The sequence below is a fragment of the Pseudopodoces humilis genome, chromosome 22 (assembly GCF_049639895.1).
Source record: "Pseudopodoces humilis isolate 2021_Gansu_Grassland_sample_001 chromosome 22, ASM4963989v1, whole genome shotgun sequence".
NCBI lineage: Eukaryota > Metazoa > Chordata > Aves > Passeriformes > Paridae > Pseudopodoces > Pseudopodoces humilis.
In genome coordinates this window covers 5,394,809-5,419,990 of record NC_142221.1, presented here as the reverse complement: position 1 = coordinate 5,419,990, position 25,182 = coordinate 5,394,809, and the positions used below count along the sequence as shown (strand labels likewise).

The window sequence follows — 25,182 nt, the reverse complement described above, 5'->3', positions numbered from 1 at the left end:
CGGAGATGGTGATTCCCTCTCGCCCCTCTACGCCTCCGCTCTCCTGCGCGCACTCCCGTGCTTACCCGGTGTGGGCAGGAAGGGCAGCGCCCTGCACAAACATGGCGGCATGAGCATGACGGTGGCCGGCAGGGGCCGCTCCGCCGTGAGACGGCCCCAGGAACGAGAGGACCGGGCGGCGTGCCCTGCTCAAAGATGGCCGCCGGCGGCTTCGGCGTGCGCGGAGGTGGGAAGTGAGGGGCGGCCGGGCCGGGCTGTGGGAAGATGGCAGAGAGCGAGCGGCCGGCAGGTGAGGGGCGGCCTGGGGGCTGTGGGAACTACCGGGCTGTGGGCCGTGCTCGGGGCCTCTTAGGGGCGTGCTTGGGGCCGGAGAGCGCCGGTACAGGGCCACACGCTCTCTGGGTACTTGGCCGAGGGCTCCGGGCCCGGGCTGCGGGGGGCGGTGGCAGCAGCACCCGGCCCGGGGAGGGGAATGGAGGGGGAGGATTTGCTGAGGGTGTGAAAGACCTGGGGCCCCCGAGTCTTGCACCACCCCAGGGCGAGGTGGGTGGTTGGGACTGAGCCTCTGGATCGGAGATCCCTGTGGATGCCCAGCCCGGTTTTGTGACTGGTTCTCGTGCTGAGCCGGGTGGCCTTTGCCTCCCTCTCCTCACACCGTAACACAAGCCTGAAAGTGCATCCTCTGTCCAAGCTGCTTCTCGTCATAAAGCTGACCCGACACACTCCTGTCTCCATCACACCATTAGGCTTGGACCCCTATGTATTCATCCCAGAATACTGAAACCCCTGCAGCCCTCACTGTTTCCTTCCTTGGATATTCCTAGTCTCCTCACCAAGAGGAGCTGCACAAAGTGTGGGTCAGAAGCAGTGATGGCTGAGAAACAAATGCAGAGAGATGAAAGGAGTTCTGTTAATGGCAAACACCCAGATCAGGACACTGCGCTGGGATTTACGTGTCACCTGTACTGATGGACACATCAGTGTTTGCCTTTTCACATCACTGCTCTGGACTTTTTAATTATTTCCATGTTATAAACTCTTAAAAGCAGAGCTCCATGGTATGGTGCCAGTCACTGTGAGTTGTGTGCTGAATATTCAGAAGAGAGACACACTTGTCTTTAATTTAAATTCATCACATGTTGTTCCTCTCATCCTCATACCTGGAAGTTTTTGCTGTAACTTCTGCAGCAGTGAACCGAACATTGCAACATTGGGGCAGGAGATGAGGCTGAATTTGTTCTGTGCATGAGAACGTGAAAGGCAGAGAAGTCAAATGACTGTCAAAGGTTGTATGACAAATCTGTAGCAGACTCTTTGTTGTTCCTGGGACTTTGGATTTCTTTTAATCTGATCTGCCTGCAAGAGAGCACTGTGCTGATGCTTCTGGGTGGTGTTTTCTATGTAAATGCAGCTGATGATATTTTAAGGAGTTGGAGTTTGGTGGTATTTGTTAGAGAGACAGTGCCTGAACTGGCTGGGTTGTGGACAGCAGTTGCTGGAGTGTGTCAGGGCAGCTGGTGCTGCGTAAGTGCCTGCAGATGTTCTGGGATTAAAAAGGTGAACTGAGTGACTCTGACAGAATTCTTAAATCTACTTTAGTGCCCAGGTTCCTTGACAATGCTCTCTGCTGTGCCTCTTGGCAACTATTAAAAGTTGCATTTACAGGGGCATAATACAAATTACTTTAAACCTCCTGGAACTTTTCTGGTTCTGCAGGTTGAGCCCTGGGGATGCTGGGGAAAAGAGCCCCTCTAATTCATTAGCAACTCATATTTGCATTACATATTGCGTCTTAGGCTCTGAGAGAGCTTTGAAATTAAACAATCTTCACAGCTTCCACCTGGAAGAGGCTGTGTCCCATCATCCCCCAAGTCCTGGTGCTGCCTGGACCAGAGCTGTGGTTCTGGGCTGCATTTACTGCAGCGCTCCAGCTTGTCCATGGAGGAATTATCCTTTCTAGAGGAATGAAGGTCAGACTTAACACTTAAAAACAAGGCAGAGTTAGTTTGTAGGAAAGATCAGTGCTTCAGCATAACCTGAGGCTTGGCTGCACTAGACAGAAATAATTAAACTGCCTGGATGTTGCCTTTGTTATCTCTTGCACTAGTCTCTGTCCAAATGGGAAATGCATCTTTAGCGATGAAAACAGACATAATACTTCTTTCTGAAGGCTTGCAGTGTCCTTAGGAGGATGTTGGTGAGGAGGACTTGGTGAGATTACAGCCCAGCTGGGATGGATTTGTGTCCTTTGTATCTCCTGAGAAATAAAGCTCATTTCTAAGAAAGAAAAATAGTGGATTTCTCCTTCTCCGGTGCCTCTGTTTTACCTCTTTTTTGCATCTCCCAGGTGCCTCTGAGGGGGTGGCTCCTCCTGTCCAGCAATGCTTCATGGTCCCCAAAAAGGAGATAAATGTGGTTTCCGACATGGCCAAGTGGAAGCGATCTCAGGTATGGCTCTGGGGACAGGGAAGACTGGGCAATGCTGCTGATCTTTTGGTGGCAGCCAGGTCTGGACTGGGAACAGCCAGGCAGTAAAGGAGGATTGGGCAGAGAATGGGAAATGAGTTTGTGTTTTAAAGCAGAAGAGCTGATGCTTGTTTGTAGGAAAATTACTTGGCAGTAATGATTACTGCTCCCTCACAACAAGCTTGATGAGAAGCTGGTGGCTGTTTCATGCTACCAGGCTTGTCCTTTATAACCAAACTGGATTTACTCAGCCCTGTTTGAGCTCACCTTAAACATGGTTCTGCTGCCTGGCCCCGGTAGGTCCAGCCTGGGTTGGTTCCTTCCCATTGTGCTGTTCTGGAAAGGACTCTAGAGCTGAGCCCTTCAATTTCCTGGATAATTTTTGTTTACAGCTTGTGTGGAGCTGATGGAACAAACAGGTTCTCCCCTCTCTGCCTTTGGGGGATTGGGGTGTTGGCCCAGACTTGTCCCAGCTCTTAGGGGCAAATTCTTGCTTGATGACTGACCTGAGATGTCTTTAGAGAAGCTGAGGTTACAGCCAGGTGTCAAGCAAACCTCTGGGTGCAGCTTCCAGTTTAAGTTTCCTGAGTTCACAGACTTGTTCCTGGTCAGGATTTTGATGCAGGGAGGGAGAAGTGGCAGTGTGCTGCTGTGGAGCTGCACTGGAGATGTTGCTTCCAAAGCAGCAAATTTAAAGAGAGGAGGAGTGAGGAGCCTGGGCTGTCTCCCACTTCCCTGTTGTGAGCACTGGGGAGGAGTCCAAGGGGGAAAGGGAAAGTAACCACAGGTCTGGGAGGAGCAGTGCAGAGCAGGACGCCTGGGCACAGCTGAGACTGCAGAACTAGGAGTTTGAGTTTGACCTGCTAGGAGCTGAGGGAATGATTTTGGGGTCAGTGTGAGCATTTTTAGGATTCTCCTTTTTGTAATTTTCACAGTGATGCAATCACCACCTGCTTTCTGCTGCCAGGGCTGCCAAAAAGAGCAGTAATTTCACAGCAAGCCCTGCACCCCCGGGTATCTCCAAGGAAGCAATATTGTGTGTTGGGAAAGATTCCCTTGGGGTGCAGGATGCTCCTGTGCTCAGACAGACCCTGAGCTCTCTCTCTAAAGCTCTGCCCTCTTGGTGTTTTCACAGGCATATGCAGACTACATGGGCTTCATCCTCACTCTGAATGAAGGTGTCAGGGGCAAGAAGCTGACCTGTGACTACAAAGTTTCTGAGGTAAGAGAAGTGTTTGTATCCCCTTGTTACTCCTTTCCAGCCTTTTTTAAATTTTTTTTTTTTTTTTTTTTGCTCTACAGTGAGTATTTCCTGGGTGAGGAATGAATTGGTAGTTTATGTGGGAGCCAAGGGAGAATGAATGTGGTTGGGCTGTTGTTGGGGATGCAGATGTCAGGGTGCCATCCTCCCCTCAGGGTGGAGAGACTCTGGATGTGCTTGGTGGATGTGAAATTGAGTAAGTGGGAAGAAGCTGGTGCAGAACCAGTGATACTTTGAAGATGAGATATTCCCTCTGGTTGCAGACAAAAGGCTGGGATGTCTGTACCATTCCTGTTCCCCAAGAGATTTTTCTGTATGGAAATCTGAGGGCAAACCACTTCTCTCCCTGTCCCTTCTTGTTGCTCAGACTGTGTTAATTACACCCGATCTCCTCAGCTCAGGCTGTAGCTAAGTTGTGCAAGCTCTGGTTTGATGGCTGTGACCTCAAGGCATGTCACTGGCTGCACCTGCCTTGCCCAGGGTCATGCTAAAAGTCCTGGGGCCTGCAGAGTTCACAGGGATGCTGGCTTGGGTTGGGAGATTTCAGCTGGGCTGGGAGGTTTAACCTGTGGGGCAAGACTCCCAAGGTGTTAAGCAGAAAACACCTGGTTTTCCCCTTGCATGCAAGTGGCTATCACTTGTCCCTCCCTGCTGCCATAGCCAATTTTAATAGCTGTTAACCTTCTGAGGGCATAGTGGAGCCAGAGGGAAAGGGCAGGCACCCTCACTGGTGTCACTGCTACCCTGAGGGCTCTTCCTTGTTGCACACTGAATCCCCCTCCCTTGGTCTGTGCTACAATGGATTCTTGGATCCATTTTTACTGATCATGGCTGTGCAAGAAAGCTGAGAGTGATGTATAAAGATCTAGGCAAAATGGTCAGCAGACTGGGCCCTGTGTTTATAGCTTCATTCTGGTGTGGGAAGGCAGCTGATGATGGTGTTTAATCCAGTCTTCATGTTTGAAGTACTGTGTTGAGTCCAGCCTTCCCTTCTAGGAGCCAGTGTGTGAATGAGAAACTCCCCTGTAGTTCATGGAGGGGGTCGGGGATAATGAGTTTCTCCCTAACAGGCTTTGTGCCCCCCTTTTGTTCCTTCGATTCAGTAGAAACTGCTGTCAAATGCTGCTCTTGCTTTCTGCTGTTTGCATTTCACCTTTGAGTTTTGTCTTTGTCATGATCTCGCTTGTTCCCAACCATTCACAGAGCACTTCTAGGGAAACAAAGCATTAAAAATGAACAAAACAAAGAGGGGAGGGGAAAAAACCCAACCGTCTTCGACAAGCCCTTTGAGCTGTCAGGAAAAGCTGTACCAGGGCTGTGTCTGCAGAAGAGCCCTCTTGGAGTGAATGTTTTCCATCAGTGGTCCAAGTCCAAGTAACAAACAAGAGACACAATCCCAACTTCTTGGGAAGTGGCAGGGAACAAATCTCATTCTCCACACCGAGAAGTGCAGAAGCCTGTGACTTGAGGCACAGGTGGAGCATCCCCAGGGTTGTCTTGTTGATGAGGTTGCTTGTTCACACAGGCTCCTTTGTAGATCAAACTGCTTATCTGTGCTTTTTAAAGGCTCAGCCCCTCGTGGCCTCTTCTTGCATCTCTGCTTGGCTTTCTTCTCTTTTGCTGTACCGGCTACCAATGTGTTTTTGTGCCATCCCATTTTCCTCCCTGATCAAATGCCAGGGACACTTTTCTTTGGCAAATGACCTCCTGAAATCTTTTCTGCTGAATACATATCCTCTCTGTGACTTACTGGTATTGCTTTGCCATGAAGTAAAAATGGAAGTATGGTCTGCTGTGCTTTGAAAGAGGCAGCTTAGTGGTTTCCAGAGACTGTGTGTTGATACCAACCTTTCTGCTGGGGCAGGAGCTGGATCCTGTGGGGGCTGAGCTCCCTTGGAGACTTGCTGAGCTTGCTCTGCTCCTGACACATTGTGTGGAGCTGTCCAGGGTTTGCTGCAGGCATCTGACAGGCACTGATAGCAGACTCTGGCACAGACACTGTGTCTGGCACAAGGTTGTGTGAGTGATAGGCTGTGACCTGCCTTCCCCTCCTGGAGGGAGTGTTTTCCACGTGGGGATCCATCAGCAGCTTGCTGGGGCTGCAGCCTGGAGCAGTGACTTGGATCAGAGGAGCAGTGCAGTGAGGAGGACAAGGTTAATTTTTGCCATGCAAGGAGCAGACCTTCCCTTCAAACAGCCCAATGCACTGGGGGAAACTGTTTGGTCTTGTGGCTTGCTCTGCTTCCAGGAAAGAAGTAGGAGAAGCAGCAAATGCTCTGATTTTAGCAGCTCCCCATTCTGACAGAGCCTGAGGAGCCCAGAGGGGGAGAGTTGGTCACCACGGGCAGCTTTGGCTGCTGTGATGCCTCCTCAGCACCTCTGTCTGCCTGGCCCCTGCTCTTGAGAGCTGCTGACAGGTCTGTGCTCTGTAGGAAGCCCTGTGGTTTGCCTTTGGGACCGGTGGCAGACTCAGGGTCAAGGAGATGCAAAATCAGCACAACGAGAAGAGCAAGGAGAGCAGGGGGGAGGCTGCCCTTGCTTTGATCACTGGAAAGGTAAAGCAAAAATAGAGCTTAAAAACCCAGCCAGGCAAAACAAGCTGCACTGATGCTGATGGCTGTGTTCCCATAAGCTCCTTTCTCCCCCACAGGGGTCAGCCCTGGATGTACAGGCTTCCTCTGCTGGACAATGGGAAGCTGCTTCTTTTAGTTACCCCCTTTTCAAAGGGCCTTGAGCCCAAAATGAGCTGCAGCTCTTTAATTATTTATTGATGTGGCTGAGCCGGCAGCTGGGTCCTGCTCTCCCGTGTTCAGTGGGGCTGGGCTTTTAATCCCTTTAAAGCCAGTGAGTGGGGAAGGGGAGGTTGGACTCTCTGCTCCCCAGGGAAGGAGCTGGGCCTTGCCAGCCATTTATCCAGGCAGCACCGAGTGCTCGTGGAGAGGGTTTGAAATACGGTGGCTGCTCATAATGAGCTGCTGGTGCCGGCGGATAAATCACCAGCATGATTTAATTATTTAATGCAACCCAGTGTTGGGGATGCTGTTGCTTAATTGGAGGGGAATGCAATAGCCAGGAAAGAATAGGGCTGAGTCCAAACGTGGCCCGGTGCAATGGGAATGTGTTTGATTCCTACAGTGTTTTGGGAGCAGGGAGCTGAAGCAGAGGGGGCTGTGCTGCTTCAGTCCACATGTATCTGGGGCACTGGCCTATAGTGCCTCCAGGGCCACCCAGAGCTTTAGGCTGTCTTGTCCCATTTTTTGTGTACTCCATGTGCTCCGGTCTTGTCCCAGTCACTTGTCTGACTCAGTGGCCAAATGTTGAGGTTCTGGGGTGGGAGGATCCCTCTCCTGCTTATTCCCATTGGCTGATCCCACCATGTCCTTGGGGTGGCACCTCAGGAGTCACTGGGGGAGGCTGGGTCTGGCATGAGACCCTTCCTTCCAGAAAGGAAGAAGTGCAGCTGGTTCAGTGGCAGCACAGCTCTGCCATGCCTGGTTCTGCCCACCCCCTTAGAGTGGCACTTCAAGGGCTGGAAACTTGCTGGGCTCTGCTGTTTCCTTTTCCTCCCGACAGCAGCGTGAAGAATTGAACCACAACCCAGGAGACCAGCCAGCTTCACACGGTCGATGCCTCCAGCAAAGTCAAACCAGCCGCTGCTTCTGCTGTCCTCTTTGTCCCCTTGAAGGAGGAATCCCCTCTTGAGACAGAGGAGCCTATATTGCCTGGGGCCTGGCCAGCTGCTGTGGCGGCTGATGGCTCTCCAGCTGCTTGGAGTCAGGCAGGGAGAATCCCAGAGCCTCTGTCAGGCTTGACCAGTTGTCAGCAGAGCCTCCTGAAACGGTCTGGAGCCGCTAAAAGTGCTGCCTGTGGTGTTGCCTCTTTGTATGGGGGGTGTAGCTGTTCTCCAGCTATTTAGGCCAGGCAGGGAGATGGTGGGCAGTGGCCAGCTTTGGTCTGACAGCACAGATAGAGACATTGTGCTGTGTCACCTGCTGCACCTCTTTTCCTTCATGGCCACTATCATCCATCCTACATGGATCCCTCACTTCCAGCACTGGGTGTGAGAAGCATGGCTGTGGTCTTGCTGTTGTTGGTGTCTTCCCATCAGCTTTGTGTTTGAATTGAGACATTTCTCTGGGTGCTGAGAGCTTCTCATTTCTGGTGAGAGCACTGGTGGGCTATCCAGGCTGCCTCTTCCCTTGGGTAGGTTGTATTTTGCCACATGCAGTGAGTGTCCCTGGGCTTGAGCTGCCTGGTGGTCTGGCTGGTAGGAGTTTGAAGCAACAGGAATCATGCTGAGAAGGTTGACTTGCTGTACAAATGTGTTGTGGTTTAACAGCATCAACTGCTAATCCTGGCTCCTAAGAGACATTTCAGGACAATTATTAGAGCCTTGAGAAGGGCCTTTAAATCACATCACCAGCCATTGGTGAGGATGCATACCTCTGTATACATGCTATTCTTTATCCAATGGGGAATGCAGGACCCTTAAGATGTTGAGCCTGAGTTATGTGTTGGAGATCCCTGAATTGTGTAGCACTTCCCTGCCTCTCAGTCCTGTGAGGACTGTTCTGCAAGCTGGGGGCTTGCTGTAGCTGTTCTAGAGATTTGGGAGCACGGTGCTGTTACAGCTCATGAAAGGCTGTGTGGGCGACTGGGGAGTCTGCCTCAGGCTGGGCTTTGTACTGGACTGCTCTCCTGCAGGGAAGAATGGTTTTTCTGTCCCCTCTGCATTTTGAGGAGGATTGGCACAGCCCATTTCCACGTGCCTCTCTTGGGAAGAATGATGTGGGCTTTAATAACTCCCATCAAGGGGAGATATGTCAGAGACTGAGGGACTGCTCTGTTTTATGTCACTGTGACCCCTCACCCTCTTGCTCTCTATAGCCCATTGAAAAGCTGGTGGCTCTGCTGAACACCCTCGACAGATGGATCGATGAAACCCCGCCAGTGGATCAACCTTCTCGCTTTGGGAACAAAGCCTTCAGGACCTGGTATGCCAAACTAGACCAGGTGAGCATGTCTGTGCTGTGTAGTGTTACCTGCAGCTCCCACAGAAGGGCAGTGTGCCCAGCAGGGGTGGGAGAATGGCTGTGTCACTGTGTGGCAGCCAAGCAGCTCACAGAAAATTGCTCAGATAAGCCTTGAAGGATATGCCCCTTGATATGCATCACTTACCCCTGACTTGCTGCTGCCTTTTCTTCTTGTGAGCTATGTAAATGCTCTAGGCTGGGTCTCCAGGTTCTGGATGAGTCACAAGGGCTATCCGAGCCCAAGGAATTCCTTTGCTTTGTAAATGCCCACTGTGTCACAAAATGAGAGAAAGTTTGGGGAAAACCGCTCAAATTTCTTCGTCTCAGAGCACTTACCCTGCACCAAGCTCTGGAGGTGGCACAGCCCCAGTCCCAGCAGCAGTAGTGGCCTTGCAGCTGCTTTGCTGCTCTAGTGATGCTTTTGTCCTGGAGATGGCTCAGTGGGTAACTGGTTCAATGTACTTGGGTGATGAGGCTTTTCTGTCCTACAGGATATGTGTGGCCTGAATAGGTCTCAGGACAAGCTCTCCCTGACTTGTTCCGTCTCTGGAGATGACTTCTCCAACAGCAGAATTTTCTCCTCCCTCATGCTGCCTCCAGGCATTGCAGAGCACCGTTGCAGCCCTCGCACTGTGACAGGATCTGAGCACAGGATGCCTTGTCTGGGGACTGTGACAGATCTGTGCTCACCCAGGGGGTGTCTTTCGTATCTTTCAGGAGGCAGAGAAGTTGGTGTCAGCAGTGATTCCCAAGCATTTGGCTGATGCTGCCCCAGAAGTGGCTGTGTACCTGAAGGAATCTGTGGGGAATTCCACCCGCATTGACTATGGCACAGGTACCTGGGCAAGGCTGGCTTTGTTGGAAGGGACCCTTTGGAGCTGAGTGTTGTATTTATTTAAATATATCATTACCACTATTCTTAGAGCCAGCTTGAAATGAACTTTTAGGGTCCCTTCACCCCTCTGCCCTGTGTGGGCTGTGACTGAGAGCTGGGGCTGTGACCTTTGCTGGAGCTGTGACACTATTTCACATCTCATCCAAGGAAATGGGAACTAAGCTGTTCTGGGATGAGCTATAGGACCTGCTTCACTGCATGCAGCAGTCCTACAGTAGGCAGTGTAAAGGGATAAAACATACTGGCTTGAATTTGAACTAGAGTGAGAACCATGTTCGTGTTCAGTGGAAGGTGTCCCTAGAGGGACACCATCATAGTCTGGTGGTCTCTAGAAGGGAATCACTGCTTTCAGAGGGTCTGGGAAATCTGAAGGTAGAAGCACCTGAGGAGATACTGAATTGCAGGTGAAGTAACAACACAGGCTTCAATGAGAACAAAATATAGAATTGTCTGCATGCTCTGCTCCTCTCTGAAGTATAGCTGTATCCTCACCAAAAAGCAGGAGAGCAGGATGCTGTGAGTGCAAGGAAACATGACTTTGGACATAGGCAGGGAGAGGAAGAGGAGGCCGTGGGTAAAGGCTGAAGGATTGGAGGCTGTGCAGTGCTGGCTACTGCTCACTGGCACCAGGGGGAGATGTTGTCCTTGGAAAGGCTGCATGGGGTTTGGTCAGCTCAAAGAAGGAAATTCAACCTCTCCTCCGTGTGTCCCAAGCCAAGGGCCCATGTCCCAGCTCACAGTGTCCAGACTATGGGTGCATTTTGTTCCTACACAGGGAACTGCACCTGACCATAGTGTGGAGCTGCTGATCTTGTATTCTCCCTTCTTCTGTGGTCCTTCCCACCAAGAGGCATTTCTGGGTTTGCTGGTCGTTTCTTTTCCTTGCTGTTAGCTGGAGGGCCAAGCTGCAGAGGCTTAGCAGATCCCAGTACCTTCTGGGACAGACTGTTCCTGGCAGTGTCATGGGACCTGCATCCTTCCAACACAGAGATATTTTTGTAGCAGGAGGAAATCTGTTTGTTTGCAGATGTGAGGTTGTCTTGCATCCCCCAAACAGATGACTCTGCAGTGCTCCACTTCCCTTGCTGTGCCAAGCTCCTGGGACAGTCCCTGCCTTGCTCCCAGCATGCCCAGTTAGAGCTGTTTTTACTTAAGAACTTATTTTCTCTAAGTTAATGATCACCTTATGAATGTCTAGAAGGTATAATTTGGGTGGGTGCTGCAGGGGGATGAAATATTGTCAGCTCATGGCATTAACAGTGACAACAGGGTTGAGAGGGGACTGTGATTTCTGAAGAGCTGTTGTAGTGCCCACAGAAAGGTTGTCCTGAGGGCCAGAGACACCTGTGTCATGTCTCATCATGTCTTTTAACTCCAGGGCACGAAGCTGCATTTGCAGCCTTTCTCTGCTGCCTCTGCAAAATCGGTGTGCTCAGAGTGGATGACCAGATGGCCATTGTCTTCAAAGTGTTTAACAGGTGAGGTAATGGGAGGAGAAGGGCTGGAAGTAGATGGGCTGTTGGGGGGAAGGGTAGAATGGGAAAGCTGAAGACAATTTTAGACAAAATTAGGAGCAGATGTACTTTTTAATGGACTGTACACTGACCCATTATAACTATCTCAAAAAGAGGTGATGGTCCCTTGTGTTCAGAGGCAGAGTGTCCTTCTGGAAAGTTACTTTAGTGGAGCACAAGTTAGTGAACACTGTGAGTGAGGCTCTGTGCTTTGTGATAGACAGAAATATCTGATCAGAGGATCTAACATCTCTTCAGGCATCAAAAATAAAAAATCTATGCAACTAGCAGGCCTCCACTGCTCCTCTAGATGTGTTTCCAGCCCAGGAGGTAGAGTTGATAGTGATGAAACTGGTGGAATGGGTGTTTGGAGTCCAGAGATCTAATCCCAGCTGTATCACTGTTTGGTGGCAAGGAAACAATTTCCTTTAATAGTACTCCCAGCTTTAATTTTCCACCTGAAAAGTGGAAGTAGTGATTGCTGTAAGGTAGAAAACTGTGCTCTTTTGGACGTTGGTGAAGGGATGCAAAATGTCAATGTTTTCAAATAACAGTGGGGATGAGGAAAGATCTGCATGATCATAAGACATTGCAGATAAAAGAAACCCCTGCCACTGGATTTCTCTGTGCATTTGGTGTTAGGTACCATCAGGCTGCTTTCTATGGCAAAGGAGCTGAATATATATTCTGTGAACTGTGCTGTATGTGGGGGTCCTGCTTACAAGTGTTAAATTATGTCCTTTCCCTTACTGGTTGTTCTTGTCCTCACAAAGTCAAAGACAGGAGAAGGCTTTGCCTTAACTCTTCCTGTTCTCTTTGGTCTCAGGTACCTGGAAGTGATGCGAAAACTGCAGAAAACCTACAGGATGGAACCTGCTGGCAGCCAGGGTGTGTGGGGCTTGGATGACTTCCAATTCCTGCCTTTCATATGGGGCAGTTCCCAGCTGATAGGTACTAATAAAAATCTTCTTGTGTCCTGAGTTGCCCTCTGCCCCATTTGTCTAGGTTGTAAAGATGATGGGACTTGGGGCTGTCTTTTAAATTCAAATATGTCAGATTTGTGTATAATACAACAGGAGAGTTTGGGGCATGGATTTTTTTTTTTTACCTCACGTTTTCAAATAAAGCTGACTGGGAGATGGAAGGCTTCCTTGTATAGTACTTCTGTCTTTATTGCAATGACTGCAATGAAGCTTTTTAAAAGGAGAGTCTTGGTTTTGGTGTTAAAAAAAATGCAATTTCTGCTCTGGAGTTTTGTCCCTGCAGAGGCACTGGAGTGGGAGATGAGATAGAATGGAGCAACTCTGTGCTGCCTTTAAAAGAGCTCTGCTGGGAGGGTTGTGCTTCTGGGTGAGGGGCAGCACACCACCTGGTTGAACTTGGTCCCAGGAGGGGATTGCCATACAGGTTACTTCCTGTTGTCTATTACTCTTTTTAGACCATCCAAGTCTGGAGCCTCGGCACTTTGTTGATGAGAAGGTGGTAAATGAAAACCATAAGGACTTCATGTTCCTGGAGTGCATCCTCTTCATTACAGAGGTGAGGAATGGAAGGTTTGTCCCACTGGGACATTCTCTTGACACTAGATACTTGGCTCTGGCAGTGGTTTTTACTTCCTCCTTGCCTGTTTGTTTGCTCTTGTGGAACAGTGCAGATGAACCATTGTTGCATGGCTGAGGTGTTCTCCTTGAATGAGCTGAGACAGGAATGTTGAGAAGAAAGTGTAATTAAGCTGGATGGGCTCTGGATCATAGTTGAAGGGAGCTGTAACAAGTGCAAACAAATAACTTTGGATCATCACTTGGATCAGTCAGTGGGAACTTGGATGGAGAAGACTGGTTCCTGTAGATACACTAGGAAGATGAAGTAGGAGCTACAAAATGACTGGGCTTGCCAAGATAACCTCCTTTCCCTACAGCCCTTGGGTGCTGCCTGGCAGCCCTGGGCCTCCCCTTGCTTAGGGCAGGCACCCAAACCTCTGTGCTGCTCTCTGTCCTCCAGATTGTACCAAAAGAGTTGCCCATTAAATGCATCTTACTTGCAACTGACCTCAGCAGAGGTGGTGCTGAGATTCCCCCAGCTGGCAGTGCTCTCAGGACTGTTTCTGCTCAGGCACTGCAGGACCCTTTGGAGAGGGGCGGGTGATCCTCAGCTTGTTGGCAGCTCTGGGCTGTTTCTCATTGAGGGAGCTCATGGCTTGCTGCCTGCAGCAGCAGTGGAGGATTTGGCCATGTTTCTCCAGTTCCCTCACTGCACAGTCTGGACAGGGAGAGCAAGAACTACCCGCTCTGTTGTGGTGAGGGATTTCTTGTCTCTGGCAAGAGGAAGTTGATGGGATTAATTTTGAAGGACAGAGTGCAGTTCTTCCCCTTTGTTCTGTTCACTTTCCCCCTTCCTCGCCTCTCTAATTTAGTGATTAGATGAGAAGGGAGGTTACAGACTATGAACTTAGCCTTTCATGTAGGAAATCTTCATAGGAGCCTTTGGCTCAAACCCTGGGAGGTGCTGTGTCAAGTCCTGCTAAATCTGGTAGGGTTTGTTGGTACTCAGCACCTCACAAGGTTTAACCCTTAATGCCAAGATAAATCATACTATGGGTAATAAAGAGGTGCTAGTGGAAAAGATCAAGATGAGGACAGGAAATCAGGAGCCAAGATTTATTTTAGTTTAGGCCTCTGTAATATCCAGAGAGTGCACTGACCTGTTGAAAAAAAGACATCTCTTGAAATGTGTGTAGAAGATTCTGCAGTGCTTGGTTGACAGGTGAAGTTTAAAATACCCACCACCATCCTACTTCTTCAGGGCACTCTGCTGCTACCTGCAAGAAAGTCAGCTTTTTAGTAGGCTTTTCAAATAAGTGATTTGAGTTCCTTTTCCACACATTCATTGTGAATCATGGAATTCGGTGTTTCTTGTGAGTTCCCCAGTGCCACCTGGTGGCAAGGAGCTCTCTTGGCCCTCCTGCCACGAGCTGAAAGGGACAGCAGCAATGTGCATTACCAAATCCATGCTATATTCAATGCATCTCCATGCGAGTACTGCTTCATTTTTATAAAGATTTTCCTTTTAGAACTTGGGGTTTTTTCCCTCCCAAGCACCCAGGAAGGCTGTGACTGCCACTAGGGGGGGCGAGGCAGCCTCAATACCCCCCAAATGCTTTCTCTCCAAAATCAACAACAAAAACAGCAGGAAAAAAAGATAGAAGGGATTAAGGACTTTAATAAATGAATTCTATTATTTTCTTCTGAGCTTGTCATCTGGAAACAGCTTTCCTTTAAAAGTGTTAAACATGTAACAAACACCACAACAGTTCCCATAGTGGGTCTGGTACATCTTGCCGACATGAGAGCAGGTTTTGTTTCAGACTGCAACTGAGGAATGTTGTTTTCTGTCAACTGAGAGAATATTCTCTTGAGCAGATACTGTTCTCAGCCCCCAGGTGATGTTTCAGGAATATGAATGTATGCTGTTGTGGTGTTTGCCAGGTGGTGTATTGCTCAGGCTTTTAAAGCAGCAGCAAATGATGTCCAGGCTGAACCCACCACGGCATCCTCCTTAGAGGAGCGCCCAGGCACAGCACTGGATCTTGCGTGAGCTGACCTGATGTTGGGAAATCTGCAGGGTGGGTTTGGACCTGGACAGGGTGAGGTTTGCAGAGCTGGCTGGGACTCAAGCTGTTCTCCTGCTGCTGCCTTTGCCTGCCAAAGGGGTGTGTGTGTGTTACCTGAAGGTGTGAGGATGAGGAGGGTTTGGGAGCATCCCTGTGGCGCCTGCCGCCCAGGGGCTGTGGAGGACAGTGATGCAGGGCTGCCTGTGTATATGCAGAAGAGGGAAGCTGGGTACACCCCAGCTGTTGTGGGGGATCAGTGCATTTGCCCAGATGCTGCTCTGAGAGCTCAGGGCAGGCAGCAGGAATTTCAGCTTCAATCTGGCTTCTAAATTTGGGAAGGGAGGGCTCGGGTTTCTGCTGGAAGGGAAGGAGCTGACAGGAAAGCACGGCCTCAGCCGTCCCCCTCCCCCCTGCACTGACAGAGGAACCATTTACAAAAGGCCGATTCTCTTGGGAACCGAGAGGCAGGAACGCCACGTCTGTGAGTAATTTCCTGCTCAATATGGCTGCTCTGACTCACTCCGTTCCCCTGGGGTCACTGCGGGACTGCAGCGCGCTCACCGCCTCTCGCTCTCCCCCCCAGCTCTCCCTCTTCGCCCTTTGTGGCTGGAAGGAGATTATTTTTTTTTTTGTTCCCCTTCTCATCCCTCTTATTTTTCCCACCCCAGCTTGAAACCACAGCCAAGCCATCCCTCGCTGGGCGTCCTGGGTGAGGAGGGCCACAGTGGCGGCCGTGCCAGGCGTGAGCGTGGGGCTGGCCAGCTGTGCCCGCCTCCTTCCCGCTCTCTGGCTTGGGAAGGGGAGAAGAGCATGGTGGTGGTGGCTGATGCCAGCTGTGCCCCTGTGAAGGGTGGTGACGCCAGGGGAAGGTTTGGCATCAAATCTCAGGCAGCCAAACCTCCGTGTGGAGAGGGGAGGTTCTGATGGGGCCACCTGGCACAGAGCTCCCTGGCAGTCACTGCTTTGGGTGCCCACCGGTGCCAAATCCTGGTGGTGGGTAATGCGCCGGCGCTGCCGGGGAGTGCCGTGCTTTGTGTGTGTGCACGTTTCATCTCATACCCACGAGGGAAGCGTGTGGTGGAGGGGACAGGGAGCGGCTCATCTGTCATCCCCCAGCTCACAGGAACCTCTGAGGGGAAGTGGAGATGCATGCACGCTCTCCTGGCACCAAGCAGAGCTGCAGCCCTGCTTCTCCTGCTGCTCCAGCCCCAAGGCCAGTGGGTTTGAAGCACATCACCCTCCAAGCAGTGGGGTTTTGGGTCCTCCCTCCCTCTCCCTCTCTTTCATTCTTTCTCTGCTGTAGGCTGGTGTCACACAGGCACTGCAGAAAGGCAGCAGCATTTTCCCAAAAATTGATTGGCCTTGCTTGCTTTTTTAGTGAGCGGAGAGGTTGTTTTGGAGGCGCTTTTCCCACCCTCTCTCCAGGCCTGTGCGTGCATGGAGGGAAGGGGTTAGTTGTTCAAGCCCCAGGTCGGGAATGAGAGTCCAAGAGATTCCTCTCTCCCCACGCTCTTCTTTAGCGTGAGCTTCAGCCTTGTGGTTTCTGATGTCATGGGAACTTCGCTCAGTCAGAGTGGCTGTGTTGTATTTCTTTTTCTCCCTGAGGGTCTGTTTTTGTTCATGGAAGAGAAGGAGAGACAACTACCCAGGGAATCTACATGCAACTGCCCCTGATTGCAGCTTCCCTCCTGCCCTCCCTCCTCCAAACCTCTCGCCCTGGGAGGAGAAACAGTGGAGTAGAAAAAAAAAAATAAAAAAAAAAATTAAAGCATCTGCTGCAAGCCAGCAGCTCGCAGCTCTGGAGCTAGTTTGGAGAGCATGTTCCCTCTGCTCCTGCTTCCCCTGGAGCCCTCCTCAGCTAGAGGCAGGTGTGGAGTGGGCTGTGGACACAGAGCTGCTGCCAACCTGCACTGCCCTCTGTATTCAGGGAAGGCAGCGACTGTTGTCGCTGCTGCTTGTTGTTGATCTGAATGGGGAATGAGTCATTTTCTTGGAAAGCCCAGCAGTGCTGCACTGGGAGGTTTCTGGGTAGAATAGGAACAGCATTGAGCCAAGCTCTACTGAGGGGAAGAATGGGACTTATGTGGGGCTTTTTTAATACAGTCATTAAAAGAGAGGTGTGCAGAGGGAGGTCTGATTAGGAAAGCGTGGCAGGAAAAGGCTTAATTTTATCAGAGAAGGAGCGGAGCTGGATTGCCACGGCTTCATGTGATGTGGCCACAGTGGGAGGGAGCACAGAGGGAGGGAGGGAAGACGCAGTGAGGTGGCTGGTGCGTGGGTCACTGGGCTTGGTGGGAATGTTTGCTTGGAGAGAGTGTGAGCATGAGTCACTGCTGGTGCACGAGCTTCCTGGCTGGCCTGGCTCCCTCAGCCCTGTGCTTGGGTCTCTTTCAGATGAAGACAGGCCCCTTTGCCGAGCACTCCAACCAGCTCTGGAACATCAGCGCCGTGGCCTCCTGGTCCAAGGTCAACCAGGGCCTCATCCGCATGTACAAGGCAGAGGTGAGTGCTGTGTGCAGGGGAGGCTGCTCTGCCACACACCAGCTCTCTTCCACAGCACCCTGGCTCAGCTCTTGTGTGGCTCCAGGTGTGGGGACCCCCATCACAGCCATTTGTTACTCCTTGCTGACTGTGGCTTGGGAGCCCTTGGCCATTCAGGTGATGCTTTCTTGAAGGAAATTCCTGCCTCATGTTTGCCCCAAAACCAATCACAAAGTGGTCGTTCCTTGCAAACATGACTTTAGCCATGTCTTGTCTTACCACAGTGCAAGTGCAGATTCTCCAAACCAGGGCCAATGTCTTGACCTGCTTGTTCTTCTGGTTTACCACTACTTTACCAGCTAGAGGAGACTTATTTTAAATTACCATCCCATGTTTCAAGAGCCCCAGAGCAAGCTGAATGCTTCCTACTGATTTGCCCTTTCTACAAGCCGCATCCATGTCATGTGCCAGCCCAGTGAGACCACAGCCACCTCTCTGGTTTGGCCACCCTCTGCCCACCAGCTCCGCTGGCATTACCCCAGGATTTCCTGGTGAACCCTGACCTGGAGAACTGGGCAGTTTTGGCTCTCCCTTATCTTCCTTCCTGCTCAAGCTAACCCTGGGCTTGAGGAAGCAGGACAGGAACCGCCACATCAGGGTCTCCGGAGGGAATGGGAACGGTGTTGGCTCTGTGGGAAGCACTGGCTGCACCAAAGCACTGGAGGAACAGGGATGGTGCCACTCCCTGCTGGCACCGGGGGGCAGGGACCGGTGGTGCCTGAAAGAGTTAATCCCACTCCCTGCAGTGCTGCTGGTGTCAGCCATGCTCCTGATGGGAGCTGGGACAAGCTCCTGTTGCCAGGACGCTCTGCTCAGGCCCAGCGCACAAAGGGGTTAACTGTGCCGAACGGCCGCTCCCTCCCCCAGCCCTTCCTCTGCACTGCACATCCTGTGTTTAGGTTCCAGGCCACATACCTCTCTAATCTGTGAGGTGTCACTCCCAGGCCTGCTGGCTCCTTCCGCCCCCAGCTCAGTTTTCCTCACAGCCTCCAAAGAGAAGTGGGGCTGGGGGCCGACCCCCTCGCCTGGCTGCTCCTGGGAGGGGTGCCCCGGGCTGCTCCTTGGAGAGGGGGCTGTCCCTGGGCTGCAGCTCAGTTGTAGGGACTGCAGACACTGCCTGCTGGGAAACCCTGAGCTGGAGGCTCAGCTGTGAGAGCTGAGGGGACTGAAGGGAAGACCACAGCACTGTGAGTGCCTTTTAAGTGAAACACGAGATTCCTGAAACCTAGAGCTTCAGTGTGGTCTGCTGCTGCCTCAACAGCCCTGCCATGGTCCTTCCTTTCCTTTGGATCAGTTCCTTCACAAGCTGGGTGTTCCCCAGGATATTCAGGTGCTCCTGCCTGGTACCCCACGTGCCCTGTGCTGTGCTTACATGGCTGGAGGAGCTTGGCAGTGATGAGCCCACAGTGCAGTGCACACATTCACTGATATCTTAGGGCCACCATGTGCTGGCAGGTCTACCTGTCCCCTGGCTGGAGAGAGCACAGCTCGGGGATTCTCTAGAGACTGGGAGATTCTTCGGCTCTTCTATGTGCACCCATAACATGGTCTTTCTGAAGGCTTTAGTCTGTTTTGAATAGTGGTGACTTTGTGTGAAAATGCTGGATCCAGTACTGGTAGGTTTCTAGAAATATCTGAGATGTAGCTGTGTCAAGGAGAGAATGCAAAAACTGCTAGGAAGGGTAACGATCGATACTTATTTAAACTAAAGTGTAAAAAACATTGAGTCTTCCAAAGAGGTTTAAATTCAGCGTTTTTTCTCAAATAATATTTGTAGGTCTTAAAGGACTAATCCTAGAACATGATCCTTCTGCCATGTTGTCCTCTCTTGCCACGGCATGGAAGAAGCTGTGTTCACCTGGATAGGCAGAGGAGAGGGGGCACTCCTGCTCAAGGAGTCCTCAGGGTTTTTTACAATACATATATTATCTCTTTAGATATAATCTGTTCTGGGGAGTTTTCTACCCTGATGGCTGGTTCAGCCAGTTCCTGCCTGGCTTGGGAGATGACAGGGGTGTGGATGTGGACATGGCAGCATGGCTGGGCAGAGCTTTCAATTATGATGTGCCTGGCCCTGCAGGTTATGCCAACATTTGCAGCTAGAGGATCTCTTAGACTGATCGTCTGGGAGTGACACCAGGTTAGGAGTCACTTAACCTTCATCCTTTGCAAACTGAATCTGTCTGGGTGTCTCAGGCCAAGCACAATGTCACTGCTGGAGATCTTGTCTGTTTTCTGCTGGCTCCCAGTGTATTTCTGCTCTCTGTGTAGCCTTCACTAGTGCAGTCTTTCTGCAATTAGCCACTGCCAGCATTAGCAGAAGAGAAGTCAGCAACACCCCTCAAGTGCTGGCATGTGTCTTTGTCCAGCTCAAGGCAGGCAGCTTCTGTGGCTGAGCTTGGGGCATGTGATGGCAAAGAGAGCGAAGGTTTGGAGTTGTGGTGTTGCTTTGTCTAACTGGCAAAGTGAGAGCAAGATTTCAGGTTTTGTTTTCCCCTCCCTTCTGCTTGCCCCTTTGATCACCCATTGCAATTAGATCAGGTGAAATCAGACACTCAGCTGGAGGCTCCAGCTCTGTAACACACCTGGGGTGGCTGAGAAGCGCTGGGTGTCGGACGGTGCTGACCAGGACCAGGACTGAGTGGAGACAGCAGCAGAGGACAGGGTCACTTGCTGGAAACAGATCAGGAGAAACCCCACTGGGTGGGAGTGGGGCAGCCCCCACTCCAAAGGCTTTAATCTCTTCTCTATCTCCTCTATGGGATAACTCCTGTGTGTCCAGGAACTGTGGTCTGGATCCAGGCACTCCAGGGTGGATGAGCAGTAGACTGAAGACAGCATGTCTTCAATTCTGTGTGTTTATGAAATCCCAAATGTGTCTATTTATAATATAATGGGTGAAAACGTGTTCGCTTCAAAGTCCATGGGCTTTTCTTATTCTCTCCATCAAAGGCAAGTGAAGAAGTTGACAGAATAGAGTGTGGTTAAAGCAGCAGCCTTGATGTTTTTCCCCTGAGCCTGCTTTTGAGTCTCCTGACCTTTCCTTCTCTGCAGTCAGTCAGGAAATAGTTTCCATTGAAACTAATCTAGTCCCAGTTCCATCTTTAAAGGCTGGACTTGGTGTATGAATCTACTCCCCAGTTGAGTCCCAAGCCAACCTTCAGTGTGCTCAAGATGGTGGCAAGAAGAAATAAGCCTGAAATTGAGCTAGTGTTTGGTACAGTTTCATCCACTGCTGATGCACGAAGGCCCTGTTGCTCGGTACATCTGATAATCCAGTAAAATTGTGCTAGTCCTTTTGGATAGAGGAGAAGTTTCTCTACTTGTCTCTTCTTGAGCTGGTGATGTGTTACATGGATTGGATACCCCTTCTTCCCACTGGTGGTAAAGTCTCTTCATCTGGAGCCCAAACTAGTCTGGTCTTCCATGGGACTCCTTGGAGCTAATTGGGCTGACATTTCTAGCTGTCAGCATCTCCAGTGTTCATTTCTCTTTGCTCTCCCCTCATGTTTGTGTTACCCAGCCCTGCTTCCTCTGAGAGTTTGTCTAAGTGGTTGTGTGCAGAGATGGCAGCAGCTCTGAGCATTAGGAAGCTTTGGAGGTGACATGCCCTGATGCTCACAGGACTTACTTCTTGGTGTCTTGCCATGGAGATTTGTGGTTTTCTGCCTGGCTGTTATTCCCCAGAAGTGGATACAGCCATGCTGTATTTTCACCACCTCCAAATTTGTTTGGCTTCAGTGTGCTTATGCTTGGAACCAGTTGCCTGATGTCTGGCTCCAAAGGGATTACTGTAGGCCTGGGCTTCTGAGCACAAATCCTCCTGCTTGCCCATGACGACAACACAAGGGCAGGGTGCCTGTGCCCGAGTCCTGCCTTGGGGTGAGAGCTGTCTGCAGCACACAGCTGTGTCCCCTGCTGCAGTGAGTCCAGTTTGGCCCCATGGAGAGCACAGGACTCCTTCCCACGGAGAGCTGTAACCACATCATGGCTGGTGAACGCACACTGCTGAGCTCTGTGTGATGGAGTTGAGCCTGCTCTATGCCCTCCATGAGGTTTGAGCAGTCTGAGTCTGCAGTGACTCAAAAAGCAGAGCTCTGTGTGGCTCTGCCAGGCAAGTGCTGGCAAACTCTGATGTGGTTATTGACCACGGTCCATGATCTTCCTGCCCTTGGGCTGGTGAGTGGAAGGGGCTGTGCCCTTGCAGCCCCGCTCACCCTATGCAGAGCCCAGGTGTAGCTGCAGGAGGTAGCTCAGAGCTGATCTGCTTTGTAGTGGATCTATGTGATTGACCTGTGATCCATTACTCTGCAATGGGAGGTGGGAATTTCAGGGATGAAGAGTTGTCGGAAATAGGATCATATCTTAAACTATGGCTGCAAAATCACTGGTGCTTGTCCATCAAAGACCTGAGAGTCTGGAATGCAGTTTGGGCAGTGCCTTGCAGTTGCAGAATGGTGCCTCAAACCCAGAGTGTGGGCACTGGCCTGGAGCAGGGATAGTCTCTCTGCCCCAGGGGATTCTGCAGTTCCCAGTGTTTGTAGGGTGAAGCTTTTCAAAGACAGCTCGAGCAAGGAGGGTGGTGAGGGAGAAAGCTGCTGACATAGACATGCTGCTTCTGTTCATGCTCCAGGCCTCCCCATACTGAATTTCAGTAAGAAAAAGACTCTGGCTGAAAGGAAGGAGATGGGGTTATGAAGTGCTGCTGGCCTGAGAAGCCTGATTGGAATGGAGGAGGGGGAGACATGAGGCTGATCCTTTGCCTTCGTCTGAGCTGAGTGGGCCTGAACTCATTGCCTCCTGACCCTGCGGGCAGGATGTGGCTCAGGCTGTGTGTGTAAGGTGGAAATGTCTCCCGAATTCACCTCTCTTTATCTCCCCTCCTGCAGTGCCTGGAGAAGTTTCCTGTGATCCAACACTTTAAGTTCGGCAGCCTGCTCCCCATCCAGCCTGTGACATCTTAAGGAGACCGCAGGAGGAGCCGAGGCAGCGGAGGCACAGCACGGCGCTCTTCCTCCTCCCCTCACCCCTCCTCACCACCCAGCCCATCCATTCCTGCACATCCTCATCGGCAACCACAGATCCGAAGCACTCGCCGGCCTGGCACGGGAGATGGGACCTGGAGCAGCTCCTCCTGCACGTCCTCACCCTGGGGACGTCTCGCCAGCGGCTGAGCTGGGGCCGTGCTGCTCCGCTGTGCCGCATCCGCGTGACTGCCGGGAATGGGGATGGGTTTGAGCAGGGGCTGCCCTGCAGCGAAGGCCCTCTGCTTCGCTTCCCAAGAGAAAGGGGTGTGGAGGGGAGGAAGGCACGTGTGTATGTGTTGGGCAGTGGTAACTGCAATTTCCCTTTTGAATTTCATTGGAGTTTCCTGTTGCTGTTTGCTTTGGGAAACCACTGTGCGGGGTGAGGTGTGAGCTTGCGCGTGTCTATATCAGCCAGCCCTGTCTGCACCGGCGGTCTGAAACGGGAAAAGGGATGTCTGTGGGGGGTGTCTGTGGTGTTTTGGAAGCTCAGGGTACTGTCTCTCCCTTTTTCTGGGTAAGGAAAGTGCTCTCCCTCCACCTCTTCTGCAGGGTTTCCTGGGTCTTCCTTTCCCACTAGCACCTCTTCTCTCGGGTGAAGCTGGGAACCTTCTGGGCTGTGGGGGTCTGAGCTGCTCTGGAGTTGGAGACAAGGTCCCTGGAGGGACCCAGCTCTGTGGGAACAGCTATGCAAAGACGGCTCAGGCTCCTTCTTAACTGGCACAAACCCTGACACATTCACACAGATCCGTAACTGGGTCCAACCTGCCCTCTGCACTCCCTGTGCTTTGCTGCCCTGGGGCTGTGCTGGCCTCAGTGGCACAAGGTGACCGTGGTTGCTCCTGCTTGGTCATAAACTGTAGTGACACCCCCATAGCAAAGGGATTTCCCCATGAAGCAGCACAATCCCCAGCTCTTCGAGGGGGACATCCCTGGAGCACAGGCAGCATGAGGGGGCAGCATGCAGCTTCTCATGCATTTATATACTCACGCTGGAAACAAAGCATAAATAGCCCAGGACAGCAGGTTATACCTGGAGAAAGCTATTTCCCTTTGTCCTTCCCTGCTGTTGCTGTGCTGAACCTCAGGCAGGGGGACCACACTTGCAGTGCCACCAGCAGCAGTGTGTTGAAGGCAGGTGGTGTGGATCACACCAGCAGCATCACTGGAGGGCAGAAAGGGCTGGTGCTGTTTTTGAGATGAGCTGCCTGTCCACAGGTCATGACCAAGGTGGTGCACAGCTTTGCAGCTGCAGTGGGGATGTTTCTTCTTGGGGTTCCCAGTCTGGGTGTGACAGGGACAGAGGTCTGGACTGGTGTTTGCTGGGGATCAGGAGCAGCAGGAATACTTCCTCTGGCATTCCTGCAGACCATGAAGGGGCTGCCCCCAACCAGGCTGCTCAGCTTTTGCTGCTGCACTGCTTTACTGCTGGGGTGAGAGGAGGGAACCTGGTTGTGATTTTTTTTTTCTCTTTTTTTTAATATTTTTTTTCATTATTTTTAACATACCTACTCACTCTGTCTTGTAAAGGTTCTTACAGGCACTCAGGGGAAGGAGAGTAAGAAAAGAGTGTGAGTTAAGAGGTGCTGAAATGTCCACAGAGCTGAAGCAGAGCTTTCTGGCACTGTTGCTGTCCTGTCTGCTCCTGTCTTGGCCCTGTGCAGAGGGTGGAGGACAAGGAGCTTTTGACCTGCCTGAAACAACTCTATAAATCTGTATTTTAAATGAAAATGGAAGACTGGGGTTAAGTCTTGTTTTACTTCTAAATGGGATGTGTTTTGGCTTTCCAAATGGATCCACTCCTGGAATGTTGCTGGAGATCTATGTGCTTGCTGGGACTTGATGGGTCCACCTTCAGTGGAGCAGCCTGTGCCTGGAGCAGACACACGGTGTCTCCACCTGTGTCCCCTCACGTTGCTGTGTCTTTTGGCAGGTGTCTCCATACTTGAAATGACTGTGCAGCATCTGGCCAGCAATGGCTGAGCAAAAGCCTCTGGTTTTCTTTATCTGCCCAAGAGCTGGGAAAACATCTCTCCATGTGGTCTTGTGGAAATGAGGCTTCCATGCAAAAGGATAGGTGGAAATTTTGATATTGATAAATGGGAGGGACTCCAGGAATGTGGAATACAGCACTATAAAAGGGTGGAGAAGTACTTCCTTCCCCTGCAGCTGCAGCATTGCTCCCTGGGACAGTGTCCCTGGGCTCAGGACTTGCGGAGGCGGTGGGAGGAGGCTCACGCACAGCTCCGTGTTTGTTGCTTGCCCGAGTCTGCACATCTGTCCTGCTGGGGATTTTAGGATGTCAAGCAGCTAATTCTCGTTTGAGTCTTATCAGTCCGCTTGGGATGTGCCCCTATCACGTGGCAGCCACTTGCTTTGCCTCCCTCCTGCTCCCAGTGACATCCCCCGCGGGCTCAGCTCCTCTGCCCACGCGCGTGGCAGCACCCAGGGCTGCTCTGTGTCCAAAGCAGCACTTCCCACCTCCCACCGTGTTGTAGGTTTAATTAAAGTTTCTGTGTTTTGCACTGGTGACTGTGTTGGTCTCTCTCAGACTGGGTTTGCTTCTGCTTTGGGAGCAGAGCCAGTAAAGCCAATGGCCGGAGCCTTCGGCGCAGGGACGAGGCCTTGTGGACGCACTTGCCATGTCGGTGGTTGACCTCATGCTTGCACTAAAATTGATTCATTATTTAATTGCATGATTAAGTACATCTGGCCTGTCCTTGTGTCCTTCCAAGGTGTCTTTCTGTTGTATTGTGTGGTTTATTTATTAACTTTTTTGCTGTGTCCAGCCCCCATCCCATCTGGCATTTGGCAGGTAGGTGATGTGCAAAGCCTGAT

At 51.3% G+C, this 25,182-nt stretch overlaps 1 protein-coding gene across 2 annotated transcripts; it reads left to right on the top strand.

The window, feature by feature from the left end:
* The first annotated feature begins 167 nt into the window (after positions 1–167).
* PTPA (protein phosphatase 2 phosphatase activator) lies at positions 168–24,874 on the top strand. 2 transcript variants are annotated; one of them, XM_005527259.3, is made up of 10 exons: positions 168–289; positions 2,348–2,448; positions 3,602–3,688; positions 8,615–8,740; positions 9,478–9,595; positions 11,034–11,133; positions 11,996–12,120; positions 12,608–12,708; positions 17,174–17,281; positions 22,210–24,874. In XM_005527259.3, exons 1-10 carry the CDS (start codon positions 265–267, stop codon positions 22,282–22,284), a joined length of 966 nt encoding a protein of 321 aa, XP_005527316.1. In that variant the 5' UTR covers positions 168–264; the 3' UTR covers positions 22,285–24,874. The 2 variants fall into 2 exon arrangements, with proteins under 2 accessions (XP_005527316.1, XP_087922021.1); XM_088065895.1 differs by having other exon boundaries at positions 213–233.
* The last annotated feature ends 308 nt before the right edge of the window (positions 24,875–25,182 follow it).

Coding starts and splice junctions, on each gene's coding strand:
- PTPA (XM_005527259.3), top strand. CDS start 265: ATGGCAGAGAGCGAGCGGCCGGCAG. Junction 2,449..3,601: donor CCAAGTGGAAGCGATCTCAG/GTATGGCTCTGG, acceptor GTGTTTTCACAG/GCATATGCAGACTACATGGG. Junction 8,741..9,477: donor GGTATGCCAAACTAGACCAG/GTGAGCATGTCT, acceptor CGTATCTTTCAG/GAGGCAGAGAAGTTGGTGTC.